The sequence below is a fragment of the Odocoileus virginianus genome, unplaced genomic scaffold (assembly GCF_023699985.2).
Source record: "Odocoileus virginianus isolate 20LAN1187 ecotype Illinois unplaced genomic scaffold, Ovbor_1.2 Unplaced_Contig_2, whole genome shotgun sequence".
Lineage (NCBI taxonomy): Eukaryota > Metazoa > Chordata > Mammalia > Artiodactyla > Cervidae > Odocoileus > Odocoileus virginianus.
Window position 1 is genome coordinate 5,059,522 of NW_027224319.1, and position 17,229 is coordinate 5,076,750.

A 17,229-nucleotide genomic window follows, 5' to 3' on the forward strand; every position below is an offset into this window, starting at 1 on the left:
TATGCTCACGTTTCCACACTTATCCACTCAACAAAACTGTTTTAAAAATAAGACTCATTTGCCAATCCTCAGCCGCAACCCCGAAGAACAATGACTATAAAAAATTGCCCATAATTTCACTTAAAAAAACCAAAACATAACAAAACCCTCAATGTAATATCAAAATTGGAGACATTCATTCCTCGGGGGAAGAGTAGGTTCACTGTCATAACAACTTGTCAAATTCACTTGAAAAGTGACTTGACTGAGTCCCCAAAGCCCAGTGAAAGCTCCATCTGAAGCTCTGCATTGTGCAAGAGTCTAACAAATGGCTCACTCAAAGGTTTCTGTGATCAGCGCTTCGGCGACAGGTATCCCGGCTGAGGACACTGTGTGACAACACGTCCCTCGTACTTCTACTCCTGCCCCTGCTCCCTCTCGGTTCCCTGGACGAGCTGTGTCTCTCCTTCCTGCACCAACCCTGCTCTTTCTGGCCTGCTGATCACTGAGTTGCCACAGGAACACATCGGAGCAGTTCATCTTTCTTGGACCTCCAGCACTTAGGGATCTTTGCAATCTGTGGCTCACTAGAGCCCACTGCCCCTATATAATTCAGTAGTTCTTTGCTATCCTGAGCTTTGAATTTACAAACTGTACTTCCAGGACTGAAGGAACTACGAGAAAAAGGTCTCAGAAAAAAGGTTACACTGAAAGGATACAGGTCAAACTCTGCCTTGAACAAAGCTGAGATTTGTTGCCTGGCCTGTAAGTCCCTAATTGAACTAACATAGGATATTGTGAAATATTCTATCAAGAGCACAAGAGATGTCTTTTTCTAAGATGAAGAAAAGTTGTTTTTCCTTTTTAAAATGGATTTTTTAAAAGCCATTTGCCATCGACTGCAATGATCTGATTATAGTTTTTAAATAATGCTTTTAGAAAAAAAAAGGGCAAGTTAAGATCGTTCTATTGCTGATCTATAAAATGAGAGATTACGAAGGCCAGCGCAAGAAAATTTCTTTAACTGGAGCATCTGTCCCCATTACTCGCCTTCTCTGCTTACTATTCATACCTAATATGCTTCCTGCATTAACATCAGTACCTGATGCAGGGCTATGTTCATGGTCAGAAGCGGCAGTGCTGCAATGCTGGAAAAAATGTGAATTTAACCTCTGTTCTGAACATAATCTGAACTCATATACACTGATCCTTCATCTTAACCTTAAGCAGCTCAGGGGTATTATAGGTGAAAGCACAACAAAGGTGCACTGGCAATAAAATAGGGTCACCTTACTCTACAGCAAAGCAAGAGGTATAATAAAATGAAAAATGCAGGTGGTACCAACAGGGTGATAATTCTAATCACCAATGGGAAAAAATAAAAAGCGAGTCTAGGTTACAGACAGGCTTAATGACAAAACATAGTCAAATTTTCTCTTTAAAGGAATGAGGAAAGTGTGTCTTATTCCTTAGCAATCTTCTGTTACTATTTTGCTTTCTCAAGACAACTTACATTCACATTGGCATCCTGTTACAGCTCTCAGAACTATGAGAGCATCCCTTCAGGCTGCTTCTGAGTGCACAAGCAGGTCCTCCTGCTTCACTAAGAAAACATGGGGATCCAGAGGCTTTTCAAGAGGGAGGGGACAGAGTGGCTTACAGTTTCATTACACAACTGCTTTGCAGTACATAGCAAGGAAGAGACCACGTGGAACAAGAATGAATGGGTTTATTTATCTCCCAATGAGGTGCTACCCGGATGGCAAACCAAGAGAAAAACCTAGTACAGAATAATTAGTAAAATCTGAGGAAGGCCCTGTCAGTACCCTAGTCCAATTCAGAATTACAGACACAATCTCACTCACGAATGCATATTCACCCACAGGAGGCAGCTGTGTCAAGGAACTCAAGCCTCATCAGTCACTGTGATGGTTTATCAAGTTGGTGAATGAGGAACCTGAAGTCTTAAAAGGATGAGCATGCCCAGGCAAAAAGAAATGTGCTCAAGAACCTGAAGACACAAATTCTAGACTCAGCTGCCACTAGAATTCCTTGCCTCTGGGTTCTGATCCTACTCGTTCGGAACCCACAGAAACATCACCTCCTCTGTAAAGTCTCCTAGACCTCCAACTCCCAAACTTAATTCTTCATGTTGTCATAGAACTACAGTTGACCTACCTCTTCTCAAGATTTGGAAACTACACCATAATCTTTTCCTTATGTGCCTTTTGTGGAAGCTTCTAGAAGGCAAGAATAAGATCTGTCCACCTCTGCTCTGAAGGTGCCCAGCAGTGTTGGGAGCATATTAAGTAGGCTCGCAAAAAAGTTCTGCTCAAGGAGAAATGGACAGATTCCGTTCACAGACTTCTCTCATTTGGCCTGATCTCTCCCATCATTAAACTCATCTAGACAAGTGGCGATTCGAAATGCCCTTCAGGCTGAAGGTTTTTAAGTTCCATTATGTCTGAGTCTGAGGCAAGTGCACGGACTCTCTCCCATGTACGGTCAGAAGGTAACCTCTAAGGCTCTTTTATCAGACTGTATAACGACTCGTCCAGCTTTCAAGGGCACTGGCACAACTTGGTCTCAGCAGATGCCCTGGCAGAGGTTTTTGGTTTTTTGCCCTTTGTCTTGAGCTTGTACTCAACCCGTTCAAGGCCTGGTTTTGATATGCTCCACAACTGGTTTCTCTGCATTCTTTCAGTTACCAAGGGAACAAGACTACTTCCCAGATTGACCAAATGTTCCCAGTTACTGTCTCCAGCAAACAATTTCTAATAAATTATCATTACAATGAAGTCAGTAAGTCTAATGGTTACAGTGATGGATGACATTCTTCACTAATAAAAGCTAAAGATTGTGAAGCTGCAATCTAGTTTCTTACCTGGAAGTAAAGGCTGCTTGTGTTTATATATAAATATACATGTATGCAAAAATATTTCAAATGCATATTCTACTAAATTTTAAACCATTTCTTAGTATATGTTTAACTCAAGAAAATCATGATTCTTCCTGATTAACTCTCAAAAGTTGGGAAGCGGAGAAGGAAAAAACCGAAGCTAGTTACCTGATTTACATGACCTTTGATAAAGGTAATTTACCAGGATCCACAAAATGGATGCCACCTCTGTCACCCCTGAATCTAAATCAGGCTGAAAAGGGAAGCACCTGTCAAACCTAAAACACACCAAACACAGTCCTCCAACCCAGCCTCAGCCAGTTCACCTTACCCTAGAAAACAGGACCTGCCAGTCTTGTACAAGGAAACCCGAGGCCTCAAAAGCCAGTCACGCCCTATTTCCCCCAGTTGCCACTTACAATGCTCTATAAAACTCACTCTTGCTCAAAGAATCTCTCAGGAAAAGTGGTCCACTGCTCTCCACTGTGGACCCATCCATGGATTGTTCTCCCTTAAGTTAAGGACATCAAGTTCAATACTAAATTGCATTGTTTTTGTCATTTAACAGGCCGAAGTATTAAAATGTTTATAGATGAAAGTCCTTCAAGAAGTACAACTTAAAAATCCCAGGCCTTTGAGTACTGAGCCAGGCATAGTCTCCCTAAAAAGAGAATACCTTGCTTACTAGCCCTTCAAACTTCCAGACCCACCAAATGTCACGTCCTCCAGGAAGCTTTCTCTTGCTCTCCTAAGAGGACTTAAGTTACTTTCTGCTCTGTATTCCCATAGCTCAAACTATTATAGAACTTCTCTAAAAAAAAAAATAAAAAAAAAACTTCTCTCACTAGAATAAAACTTACGTGTTATACTCAACAATCCTTGAGGCGTAAAGGATGTGTCTTCTCAATCTACCCTTAGAATGTTAGAGTAATGATACATTAAAATGTTTGTTCAATGAATGAACTAAATACTAAAACCTCCAAATCATGTTGAGTGTCCACAATTTGCAGAGCAACAGACAATGTTTATATGACAACAGATTTTTGTCTAAACTTAGACTAATAATCATCATTACTAAACAGCTTAAAGACCAGCAATTTTAGTCTGCTCATGGCTGAATGACCTACTTAATGTCATAGGTAAAAATAAGAATGGAAATCCCCTCTACTGTCCACTGCATATTTTAAAGAAGTAAAAATACCTACAACACCAAAAGTCAGAAGCAAGTTGCTTTTGGTTTTCATTTGCTGTGTGACTCCTCCAATGCTACTGTCAGTCAGAGGGTAAAGAAAAGTGAGGGGTTAAAAAAAAAAAGAAAAGAAAAGAAAAGTGAGGGGTGAGGGAGTGTGAGGGGAAGAAACTCCTTTGAAAATAGAACAACCAATATTTGCCGGACTCATTTCCCAGAACATTTAGATGTTCAAAGATGGTGAACAGTAGCAAAGAACTGTTCAAGGGTTAAAACAGTTTAACTGAGCATGCAGGAAGTTTCAACAAATGAGAACTAATTTAATTTATGGAACATACAGAATTTCCCAATAACCTTCATTAATATGCAGCTAGTAAAAAGAAAACAAGCCAGAAAATGAGAGGGAAAGTGGGAAGAAGGCAATTAGGAAACTTCACAAATGGCACTACATCTAAGATATTCTCAAATGGGCACCTTTCCAGTTGTAAGACTGTAGTGAGCTCTAAGATTACAAATCATTTTTTCATCTGCTGAGCATATTTTGTTTATGTACAAGGGCCTTGAAACTGTTAGGAAATGGTGTTTATAAATTACTTCAAGTTTCACACCAAGAGAATTTCCTACCATAAACTGATATTCCCAACTGTTCTAAGACAGTAGATGGGCTCAAGCAAACTGAAGAAAAAGGAATGCAGCCAGATAAAAGGGAGAAAAGACTCTCACTGTGGCAAAGGGAAGGGCCTGTCTATGGAGACCTGTGGTAACTGTCCCACGCCCAGCCCCCCTGGCTTCCTTCTGGGGGAGCACCTACTTATAGAGCCATCGGATATACCAGAATCCAGGAAGGAGCTCCCTTTCAAAACAGCTCTCCCCTACACAAAACACACAGTCCCCAAAGAAGTCCTTTTCTGACAAGCTGAGCTCAGATTTCCTGAAGTATCTCAATGTTCCCTTGCTTAGAACAACATGCATAATATGCAAAGGAACCTTCTGCTGAAGTTTCCCTAAACTTAAGGCAAGAAAAAAACAAGAAGAGAGGAATCATGAAGCTGGAAGAGACTTTAGCAGTATATTTACTTTCTCTACTTCCAAAGAAGATAAGCCCAGAAAAAGGTAACTCATTTATAATTCAAAAACTGTCATTAGGCATCATATATATAAAGTCAAGCTCTATGCTGGGTATTAGGGAGAACACATGAATAAATCAAACACAGTCTCTGCCTAGAGACTAAAATGCTGGACAGACCTAGATTCTAATCCTAAATTAGATACTGATTCAGTTTATGTCCTCATGATGTGTCTCCATTTTCCAACTAGAAAAGTGCTTAGTATTACAACTTAGGTATTAGAATTTTAAAAATATAATTACTAATCATCAACTTTCACCTTTTAAGAACCTAAAGCTTCTAGAAGGTTCCTCTGAGGCAAGAATGAGAAAAGCATGGGCCTGAGAGAAAGACTTGGGTTCAAATTCTATTCTGCCCCATTACTATCTGTGTGACCGTATCATCTTCTCACACACAAAATGGGGAGAATCCTTCATACCATAAGGTGTACCATAGGGTGAGTGCACGTGTTTGTGTACATCCCTACCCGCAGACAACTAGGCACTTAGTACTCACTCAATAGGTGGTAACTGCTATTATTTTTAAGGATACCTTTAATAACACATTGTTCAAACCCTGAAAACCATAGGTAACACCTTCTGACCACAGGAGATGATTCAAAGTGAGGAACAAAAGTAAAATTTACTAAGCCCAGGTCTGTTTCCAGTTATGCATGAAATAGCAGAGCCCACAGGAACCGACGGTGGTTGAGCATAAGCAGTCACCCTGCCCCGTTCCCCATGACAAGCCCAGACACTCCATTCCAACGCAGTCCCCTGCCTCAGAGCACAGCCTTGCTCAACACTCTCTGCACTGGAACATTCACCTGCTTTCTGAACACCTTCAAATAAGACTTACTAGAAATATACAGGATGTGCACAAAGGAAATATATCAAAATACCAGCAAGGGATGAAAACACATAAACTTAAAACATGTGATATTATTGAACATGGCATGTATTATGTTGTTGGACAGAAAATCTCAGTATATACAACAACTCTCCCAAGGGTAATCTATACATTTACTGTGATTTCAAGAACAAGATTGACTGATTCCCCCCTGCAAAACTATGAAACAACAGTCAAGTTTATATGAAATAATAAGCAAGAATAGTAAGGAAAACTGAAAAATAGGGCAAGATATGGGGATAGACCTATTAGATATTAAAATATACTGTTAAGCCACACTGTTACTTACAGCACAACAAAGGTGGCATTTCAGAGGGAGATACAGTACCCCAACACAGTAGGAAAAATCAACTAATTGTGTCTCACATTTCATAAATAAAACACATACACACACAGAGAAACAAATAAGCAAATTCTACACTGATCAGAAAGATTAAAAATGTAAAAAATTTAAATTTTTTATAAACTCAGAGTAGATATGGCTTTCATAAACTGGATAACAAAGCAAGTCATTTAAGAAGTAAAACACAAAATAAACTTATACCAAGAATAAACTTTTTAACCTATTAGGCTGGCACACCTAACAAAAAAGAAAAACCACACTATTAGAGAAAGTACAGAGGAACAAGTACTGGCCTAGATCAGGGTGGAGAACAGCTCTGGTGCATCTCTGGCCCGATGAGGAACTTCGGCAACACCGATCAAAATGACAAACACATTCTTCAAGCCAGAGGTGTAAATTCAAAGCCTCTTTTCATTATATAGATGTACTTTTTAAAGTATACACATTAAGTATGACATTCTGTATGTACAAGATTAGTTTATGTACCTGGTTTCTAATAGGAAAAAAAAAGGAAAACACCTATACATCTATCAATAAAGAAGTAGTAAAATATATTAGGGTTATTTTCATACAATGAAATACTATACAGCTAATTAAAAAGGGGGCTTCCCAGATGGTGCCAGTGATAAAGAATCCACCTGCCAATGCAGGAGATGAGGGTTCGATCCCTGGGTTGGGAAGATTCCCTGGAGTAGGAAATGGCAACCCACTCTGGTATTCTTGCTTGGAGATCCCATGGACAGAGGAGCCTGGTTACAGTCCATGGGATCGCAAAGAGTGGGACATGACTTCACATGCATGCACACATTTAAAAAACACTGAAGCCCCTTGCTTTGCTGATTTATAAAGAGCTCTAAAATAATTAGGTTTACAAAGTAAGGCACATGTCATTATGCATGGTATATCTCACCTTTATAAAATCAGGAAATACATGTCATTGATTCTTTATGCATAAATTGTCTGGAATGCTGTGTGACACTGTAAACAATGGTTGCCTCTGCAGAGAGAAACTTGCTGGGGCTTAAAAAAGAGAGGCAGACTTACATTTTACTGCATATCCTTTTATACCATGTGAATGTATTAGCCTATTCAAAAATTAATTTTTTGAGGATTTTAATTTTACCTACCAAAGTTTTAATTAGCAAAAAAAAAAAAAAAAAGATTGTCCTTAAGGAGAAGGTGTGATAAAATCTAGAGAAGATATTTTGTCCAAGATATATCGGTTCCTCCTCGGCCACTCTGCAAAGCTACTCCTAACACGCATCTCTGAGGGTGGCTAACCAAGGGAGGGGCCCAAAAGTCCTGTGGCACCTGCCTTGTTTCCTCAACAATCAGAACAAATCCTCTACATTTTTCAGCAACACTGAGCTAAAACAGATGCCTAAGTTTCAGAAAACTTAACATGTTATCTTTTAACTACCGCTGAAACAAAAGGGTCTAGAAGCTACAACTAATGAACCAGAGAGAGGGCTGGGAATCTTAATGAAAGCTGGAAGCACTTTACATACATTCTCATTTCTGGCCTTGACAATAGGGTAGCTAATAGAAAGAAGATACAAAAACGGAAAAGATCAGAATGTCTTAGGCAAATAACAATGTTTAAGCATTCTCTACTCACAGAACACACATTCCTTACTGGGTACAAATTCATGCAAAGCACAAGCTCTACCCAAAATAACAAGTCCATACCATGCAGAACACCATCCCATGATGAAGCCCCTTCAAAAACCTAACTGGCTACCCCAAGGCCAACCAGCGTGTTTTCACTTCTGGAGTTAGTAGCTACATCATGCAAGCTGGGAAACAGTGATTAAGAAACAGCATTGTTTGTAGGCTGTGAACAACCTCAAAGGCCATGATGAGATGTATACTTTTCAGGGAAAAAAAAAACCAAAACCAGATACAGCTCCATCATTGAGAGATCATTTCCCACTATGAGAAACACAAATATATAAAGTCTGTGCCTACCAATCTGGTTGGAGGCTATCATTTACTCTAAAAGCAATTTGGATATTGAATCCCACCAGCATAAGCTACATATGCATACTGGAAAAAAAAATCCCCAACACAGCTGGACACAAAATATTTTCTTTCCTCCTGTGAATCCTTATACAAAATAATGGTTAAAATTTGGCTGTACATATAGGAGGCACATTATTTTTGTTGTTTAATTGAGAATATTGTAGATGGTGACAGGCATCCCGCTAAACAATTCATCGTTTGAAATTGAACTTCCCCTGAAAGTCAAGGTTCAGTGCTGGGTAAAAAGGCATGCAACCAGGTCACCAGCCTCCCAAGCTGGACACAAGGCATGCCTTGGCCGCAGAAAACACGTAATTAGCAGTTATAGGTCTTCATGCCAACAAATCAACAGTTAACAAAGATGATTAGAGTCTGGATGGAACCAAAGCACAAGCTCTCTGCCTTTTTGACGCTGACCAAAAGCCACAAGCACACACATTTCCCCACGGCAGATGCATACCACTGGGCTTGAGCTGCTTGGATCGCTCTCGCTCCTGGGTTGTAGATTTTGGTAAAAGTGGAGTCAGTCCTCGGGACTTGGTAGGTCTCATGTAGCCTTTCATGGGTTCGGCCGCTCTGCTTTTATCTTCCTTCTTCCCTTCTCCCAGTGCCTTTGATTCAGATTTTTCTGTCATTTTCTTAGGTGCCTCCAAGATCTTGCCTTTGGATTCTGGGAGTTGAGGAGCTTCGGAAGCAGTTATTACTAACTCATCTATCATCGTTGAAGAAGTCACTTCAATTTTGCCATCTAAGACATCTGACTGGAGTTCTGGTGGTGCCAAGGAAACATATGCCATTTCTCTGATGTCAGAATCCAGACTGATTTCTTCCAATTTATCCTTTTTATCTTTTTCACTTTCTGGAGGCAAGAGAGTCATATCTACCTCCTTATTCAAATTATCTGGGCCCTTGGAATCTCTACCTTCAGTACTTTGGTCCTCATAGAAACTGGGCTTTTGTGCTTTGTCTCCCAGTAAGTGAGGAATTGAAACTGGAGCAGAACCTTGCTCAGACTCTCTGTTCACTGGACGTGTTGGGAAATTACTCCCATCTGCACATGCTTCTAGGTGTCTGGCCTCACCTGCCAGGCTGGGCTCGCTTATCGGCACTCCAGAGAGAAGCTGCCCCAATGCTGGCTCTGTGGTCTTCTCTACTGAGCGCTTTGATGCGCCACTGGGCGTGGACTCAGAGTCTCCTAGCACGTGCCCTCCATCTCTCCCTGCTTCATTTTTCACGGCACCAGCAAGCTCACCTTTATTCTGAAGACAGTTAGAATGACTGTTAACTGTTTCTATGGCAACTCCACCTGTGCTCATAGAGGGCATAACAGCTGAGGGACCCTTGGGTCTTTCTTCCTTTGCGACTCCATCTTTGCTGTAACTATCTACATCTAATAATCTGGGAATCTGGGCTGGAGCTGTCTCTTGCTTACTTTCTGTCAAGGTGCCTGGAAATGAATCACCTTCCTTTACTACTTGAGAAGTAGAAGTGGGTGGTTTTGTACAGGCTGCTGATTCCTGAGCCTCTAGGGGGACTGACTTATTCATCAACCCTGGTGGAGTTCTGGGGCAGGTAAATGTAATATTGCTATTTTCGTCCACATAGCCCATTCCTTCAATTCTGTGGTCCCCTATGGTTTCCATGGGAACATGTATTTTTGTTGCATCTATCTTATTCTCCAGAGTGTGCGTCTCAGGGAAACTATTTTTAGTCTTTGTGCTTTTTCCATCATTACTCCTTTTATTTGGTTCATCAGCCACTGCAGTGTGCCCTTTGGCCACATCTGTCTTATTCTCCTCAGACAGGACAGAAGGAACAAATCCTGCCCCCTGGATTTGGTCTTGGCAACTCACATCTGTCATCTTGGTAGCCAGTTCAGTAATAGGAGAATCCTTGCCTGTGTTTGTTTTATTTCCGCCAAGAGCCCCAAGTTCAAAAGAATTAACCTCAACATTTCTACCCTTTTGGTCAACTACTTCCACTGTGGGTGTATCTGATGTACGTGACAACAAAGGGACAGCAGGTTCTATTTCCTTGTTTTGATGGGGAGTACTATCAGTAACCCCATCCTTCCTTACAAAAGGTGGGTTAAGGATTTCTTCCTTCCTCTCCATTCTAGCAGGCTGTGTGGAATAATTATTTTTATACTTTTTGGTTTTGCCTTCACTGCCTCTTTTTTTAGGCTTTTCAAAAATCCAAGGAGTTGCCTCATGACCCATCCAAGGACACTTTTCCTCCTTGCTCTGGCTGCCGACCGCCACGTCTGCAGCTACAGCGCCTCTTTCTGCTCTAGCATTGGAAGCCTGAATCATGCCTGACCCGCTTCCCAAAGGAATCAATGCCTGCAAGGTGCCTGCCACCCTAGGGTTTGTCATCTCCTTAGGTTCCCCCATCACCGTTGCTTCAGTGAGCTGAGTCACAGTCCCTAGCTGCTTTGAAAAATCCAGCCCCAGCTCCTCGCTCTTATCCCCAGTAGCCACCCTCCCACTTGGCACAAAGACAGCTCTGCCGTCCTGGCTGTCTGCAAGGAACGGTGCCTCAGACTTTGCTCTCACCTTCCCAGAACTTGCTCTCACCTTCCCAGAACTTGTCCTTCCCTTCCTGCTTTTGCCATCACCTGCCATTCTCTTAAACGGTTCATTCCCTAGTCCAGGGGCCTGAGCTAACACTGTGTCCTGCAGCTGCTCAGAAGCAGAGATGCTGTTCTCATGTCTTTGCTTGGCCACACTTTCCTTTTTTAGTTCTTTAACCTCTTCAGCTCCTTCAGAAAACTCTTTCTGTTTGTCATTCTGCAATTCAGTCATTTTACTTTCATCATTCCCTTCTTTTAGACTGCTTCCTAATGGATCACCTGCTGTCAAAGTGGATTTGGAAGTAGGCAGTTCTTTGGCTGCACTGGGTTTTGAAACTCCATCCACAGCCTCTTGGTTCCTGATGGGAGAGCAACCCTCTTTGGGTCTGACCTCCAAAGGAATTTCTACTTCGTATGAAGAAACTTCTGTCAGGGGTCCTTTCAGACTGAGGGAGCCGACTGGCTGGCTTTCATCCACAGGAGTCTGGAGGTGGGGTGCAGCCTGCAGTCTGCACTCATCTTGCCACAATTTCTTGTCCTGGCCCTGTGGTGCTGACTTGTTACCGTTCATCTGTGCCTCGACTCTCTGTTTGGGCTGAGAATTTACCGTAGTTTTCGGGGCTTCTTCCAAAGGACATGAAGGAATGCTTAGACTGTCTGAGACAAAGCTCTCAGCTACCAGTTTGGCTTCTCTGGGATCAGTTTCACATCCCCCTTTCAAGTCTTCTCTGGAGACTAGTCCACGTTCTGCGCCCCCAGTGGTGGGCTGGCTGGGGGGCACAACTGACTTCTGTGAGTCCGTGGCAAAGGAATAACCTTTAGGCTCGTCTCCATTGTCATCATCCCAAGCTCCCCCAGCCCGGGGTTGAGAATACCTCTTCTGCTTTGGTTTCTTCTTTTTTTTCTTCATCATCATTGGTGAGCTTTCTATATCCCAGGCCTCCCTGCCAAGATCTCTCTGGGGTTCAAGGAAGTCACCATGAATAGTTTTCCTCTGGTTCCCAGGCTCACCACAGGAAGACGAACCAGAAACCCAACCCAGCTCTGACAAAGGGCAGGGGCCCAGCCCAGGATCAAGAGTCTTCTGTGGAGAAGAGCCCCCCAGCAGCTCAGGAGGGACCCTGGCAGGCCTGGGCCGGGTGGGCCGGGTGGACCTGCGGTCACTGGGTCTCCACGCTGGTTTGGCTTGTGTGGGAGGGGTACCTGCAATACATGAAGCTGGCTAAAATTCCAAACAGAAAATCCCTTGTTATTGCTTCTTTTTTTAAAAATCCATTTACTGACATTTTCACCAACCCACAAACTGATTCATTTAGGAAAACAGTTTTTTCCAAAACATTTCTCACTCTTAACTGGAATTAACAGATATTTAACAAAGACCCAAGATCATCATCTCAGGTAAAGATTTTTTTTTTCCCCAAAACAGATTTACAAAATAATTGAAACTTGAGAAAAGAAATTCAAACAGAGATCTTCTGAACTGTATGATATGCACGTAAATACCTATAAATCTCAACTGATGCTTATTTGTAATTATTTTTAAAAGGTACATAATTCACAAGATAATAACAATGGTAAGCTCCTCTTTTGGTCCCATTAATTGACTGAATGAAATACATATGATTTTACAATTCTAATAGTCTGTCACCAAAATTACACTATTTATCAATATTATACCAATTACTTGGGAAACAGACCAGAAGAACAGAACTATACTACTTTAAGGAAAAAAAAAAAGGAAAAAGAAAGAAAAAGAAAAGATACTGAATTAGTATTTTGGCCAGAGAAATAGCCACACTATTTCAGAACCAGAGCCTCCTACTTTGAAAGACAAATGTGTTAAATTTCAATGTTCTGTTGCTAAAGGTAAAAGACAGAGATATATACATAAGGAAAATAGGGTGATGAATTAGAACAATTAAGGTGAGCATCCTTGGCAAAGTTTCAGGAAGTCAGCTAGTACCACCTCTGGCCTCTTAGTCAATGAATGCAGTATGGATCCAAGATCCTGGAAAGAGACTCCGTGAGAGCAGACTAGGACCGCTCTTGCCAAGTCTGATGCAATGAATGACTTCAAAGAATATGAAAATACTTAAATAGTGACTTTTGTTCTTGTCTTTATCCCTCCAATGTCCTCCAAATCCTACCATTTACTAAATATAGCTCAGGCCAATTATTGTTTTTCTTGAAAATTGCTAGGCTTTAGCAACTCACAGCATTTATAATATTTAACTTGGGTATTAATCAGCAGCTATTTGGTGCTATCTCTTATACTATTTAATTCAATTGTTATATAAATCTTTGATTTCAGAGTTCATGCCTGGGAATTTATGTCTTAGCATGACGTGAACACAAGGACTTGTGAAATCTTTAATGATATGCTGAATCACTAAAATAACATTTTAAAAGTCATATATTTATTTACTTGGTGCTAGACAGTTCAAAGCAGCAGAGATTCCAAGTGAACTAAGTCTTGGACCCTGCCCCCAAGTGCATGTTCTAACCACAGTCACAGAATAATAGACAAAGAATCATGAAGTTGATAAAGTTGATAATCACGTGTACATGCTTCTGGCTTAGCATCAAAACTGTGTGAAGCTCACTGAATAATCCAACTTTCAGGTTAGCAAGTATTTTAGGCTCCTTTAATGTATTTAAGAATTATCTGGAAACTTGTTAAAATGCATGTTATGACTGAAGGCCTGAGGAGGAGCTGACAATCCTGCATTTCTAATAAGCTCCTAGGTAATGGCTGAAGCTGCTGGGCCACGGAGCGAACTGTAACTAACAAGGAGTGACAGAACATGTGACCAATTCATTCATCTTAGAACTGAGTTAACTGGATATAAGGAAACTAAATAACCTGCCTAAGGTGACACAGGATATAACAGAAATGGCTGTCTTGGATGACGTGTCTTAGGTTGATGCAATGATAACTTTAAAATATCTAACAAGATGACTCTCTGCCTAATCAACACAAAATCTGGTTAAGAAAGAGAGATGGCTTCGTAAGTGGTCCTGATGACTATCACCTTATAACCAGGAACAATGTCTTCTAACACCTTCCCATCTTTCCCAGTTTAAGTGGTTTCAAAGAGGCCACTTTGTTTCCTGACTTACCTGAAGTCTCTGAAGCAAGCTCAGAAGTTTGACTGGATGGTTTCTTTTGCTCTAGTTCTTCTAACACAGAATCCTCGTCTGTTGGCAAGCTGTGCTTTTGGCCCATGGCCATGACTGCTTCTAAAGGTAAAAGTCAAAACCACAAAGATTTCAGAAGAGCACTGATTCAGCTACCTCTCCACCTGGCAGAAATTGGAAATGGGAACAGTTTTTGAGGAATGAGGGATGCCTCTATGAGGGCAGAAGAGAACTGGAGTGGTAGTTTGAAGGGGGAGGGCGAGGGGGATTGGGATGGTTGGGTTTTTTTGTTGTTGCTTTTTTACACAAGGGAAAAATAACAACTGTTTTTATGTTGGTGGGAAAGATTCAATATAAAGTGGGGTGGGCGGGGGGAGCGGCGGAAATTGGTGAGAGGCAGGAAGAGAGAGAATGGCCAGGGCAATGTGCATAAGGAGACAAGGTGGGATTTAGTTTAAGACAAAGATGCTGGCCCTGATGACTAGGAGCAAGGACCATTTGCTGATGGCAACAAGAGGGAAGGCAGAGTCTAAGATAAAGAAGCAGGTAGTAAGATACATGAGCAAGTGGAGTTTTGTGAAAGTTCTCTTTAATTACTTTAATCTTCAATTATCTACAAGGAAAACAGGAAGATGAGCGAGAATAAGGATGGAGAAGGGGCTGGCGGCTGGAGGAGGGTGAAGGTGAGAAAAAACTGTCTAGGGGAGCAGGAATGTGTGTAGACTTGCAAAGTACAGTGGGACTGTCTTCATTTTACCTAGCATGACGCCTGTCTGTTACCCTTCTGGAGACTACATGGACAGAAATATTGCAAGTAAACATAAGCCCATACCTGGTGAAGTCTGACTGACAGGTACAGCTGACTGTCCCTCATCCTGGAGAGATTTTAACTGGGAATCCTCACTTGTTGCTTCCTGGGTCCATGCAGTTTCCAGGTCCTTAACGGGAACTGGCACCACCTCTGCTGCTGAGAATTTGGCCAGAGCCGCACTGTTGGCCAGGTTCATCTCCGTCTCAGGGGGCTGAGCAACATCCTTTGCCACGGTGACCTCTGTTTCCGGGGGCAGAGACACATTCCTGTCCCGGGCCATCTCTGTTTCTGGAGGTGAAACTGTATCCTTGCCCAGGGTCACCTCTATTTCTTGACATGGAGCCACGTCCTTCGCCAGGGTCGTCTCTATTCCTGGGGGTGGAGCCATGTCTTTGACTGGCATGATGACTTCTGTTTCTGGAGGTGCAGCCATGTCCTTGTCTAGAACTGCCTCTGTTTCTGGGGGTGCTCTCATTTCCCTGATCAGGGCCACCTCTGTTTCTGAGGACAGGGCTACCTCTTTGGCTGAGGGTATTTCTGTGGATGACACAATGTCCTCATCCAGGGGCGCCTCTACCTCTGAGAGTGATGCTACACCCTTGACTGGGGCCATCTCTTGGTCTGTAGGTGGGACTGTGCCCTCAGCTGGGGCCAAATCCATTCTAATAGGTGGTGTGCTCTCTGTTTCTTTGAACAGTAGCACGTCCTGGGCTGCGGATGCCTCTGTTTCTGTGGACAGTAACATGTCCTCGTCCAAAGACACATCTGCTTCTGTGGGCAATACAACATCCTTAACTGCAGTTTCCTCTGTTTGGACGGGCAGTACCACATCCTTGAGTAAGGCCATATCTGATTCGATGGATGATTCCATGTCCTTGACCAGCGCCTCATCTGGTTTGGTAGGTAATTCCATGTCTTTAGCCAATGCCACCCCTGTCTCTGTGGCTGGCACCACATCTTTAGCCAGGACCATCTCTGCTTCTCGAGATGGCGCCATGTCAGTAGCCTGCAGTTTCATCATCATCTCCAATGCTTCTGCTGGCGCTCTCTCTTCTCCTGATGCCATTTCTATTTTCTCAGCTGGCTCTAATGGAAGCAAGTTGGACACTTAGTTGGACACTTAGGATCCATCATTGCCTGCTCATAGCTCTTCACTCAAAACTTACTTTTTTTAGAGCATGAGAGATCTGGCTTTTTTGACCATAACGTCCTAAACATAACTAAAAAGCTGTCCAGTTAATGCATTTGTTGCTACTCTTCAACAGTTTCAATATTTAGAAGAATAAAACATTGGCATAACATATAGTAGAGGAGGAAAGGCAAAGGAGAGAAAAAAAAACACAGGTCAACAAACCCCCAAAGCCAAAAAACACACACCAACAGGCGCACAATTAGTGGCAGAAAGGGAACATGTGGACATCAAGAAACCCCCTACCTCAGAGTTCTAAATCTGCACTGAATTACACGGACTGTCTTTGTCCTCTAACCCTAATTGTATTTCAACTACAACTTAATTCCTCCAGCTGTGAAATCAGTACTTTAAATCATTTAAAAGTTTAAAAAGTTCAAAAGTTTAAAAACATCTGTGACAGTTGTGAAAATTTTATCAATACTGCAAGCAGAAGGCTAAAAACGATACGATGATTACTGATACTGTAACTATTAGGTGCAGAGAAGGAGTCTAATAACGTACCTGCTGTGGGCCGCAGAGGCTGCGGAACGGCCGCGGGGGAATCGAAGGATCCCAAGTGTGCAGGGTCTGGGGCTTCCGCAGACCACCCTTGAGCAACTACAGCTGCAGAAGCGAGTGTGTCGCAGGGTAACACGCCTAAGGGTAAAACAGAAATCCATTTTTGAAACTCAGTCAACATTGAGGAAAAAATACATTTGATATTTAAAATCAGTTTATATGCTGCCATCAAGACATAGGTCAAAAGGAACAATGAGAAACCAAGAAAGTTTAAAAGTAAAAATTGCTGACGTTTGTCAGCTTTGGCTAATTGTTAGGGTGTCATGTCACACCATTAATCAGCATTGACTGGCCACCTTCTACAGCGTTTTGCGAAGATTCAAAAATTACAATTTTGTGAAAACGATTTGTAAATTATTAAGAACTAGACAGATTTAAAGTATTATTATTATGCTGTCCTCTGCCAGACATAATACCACATGGGATTTAATATCACTGGGTCCTTGCCATCAGGATTACAATAGAGAGGCAAGAGACACATATATCAAACAAGGAAAACTGTGTTGTATGG

The 17,229-nt window shown here is 41.9% G+C and overlaps 1 protein-coding gene across 1 annotated transcript in view; it reads right to left on the reverse strand.

The window, feature by feature from the left end:
- Nucleotides 1-17,229, reverse strand: part of MAP4 (microtubule associated protein 4) — a 92,954-nt gene that overhangs the window by 26,675 nt on the left and 49,050 nt on the right. Inside the window, 4 exon segments of the mRNA XM_070463432.1 lie at nucleotides 8,908-12,222; nucleotides 14,140-14,259; nucleotides 14,990-16,054; nucleotides 16,662-16,796. Coding sequence (XP_070319533.1) covers nucleotides 8,908-12,222; nucleotides 14,140-14,259; nucleotides 14,990-16,054; nucleotides 16,662-16,796 — 4,635 coding nt within the window.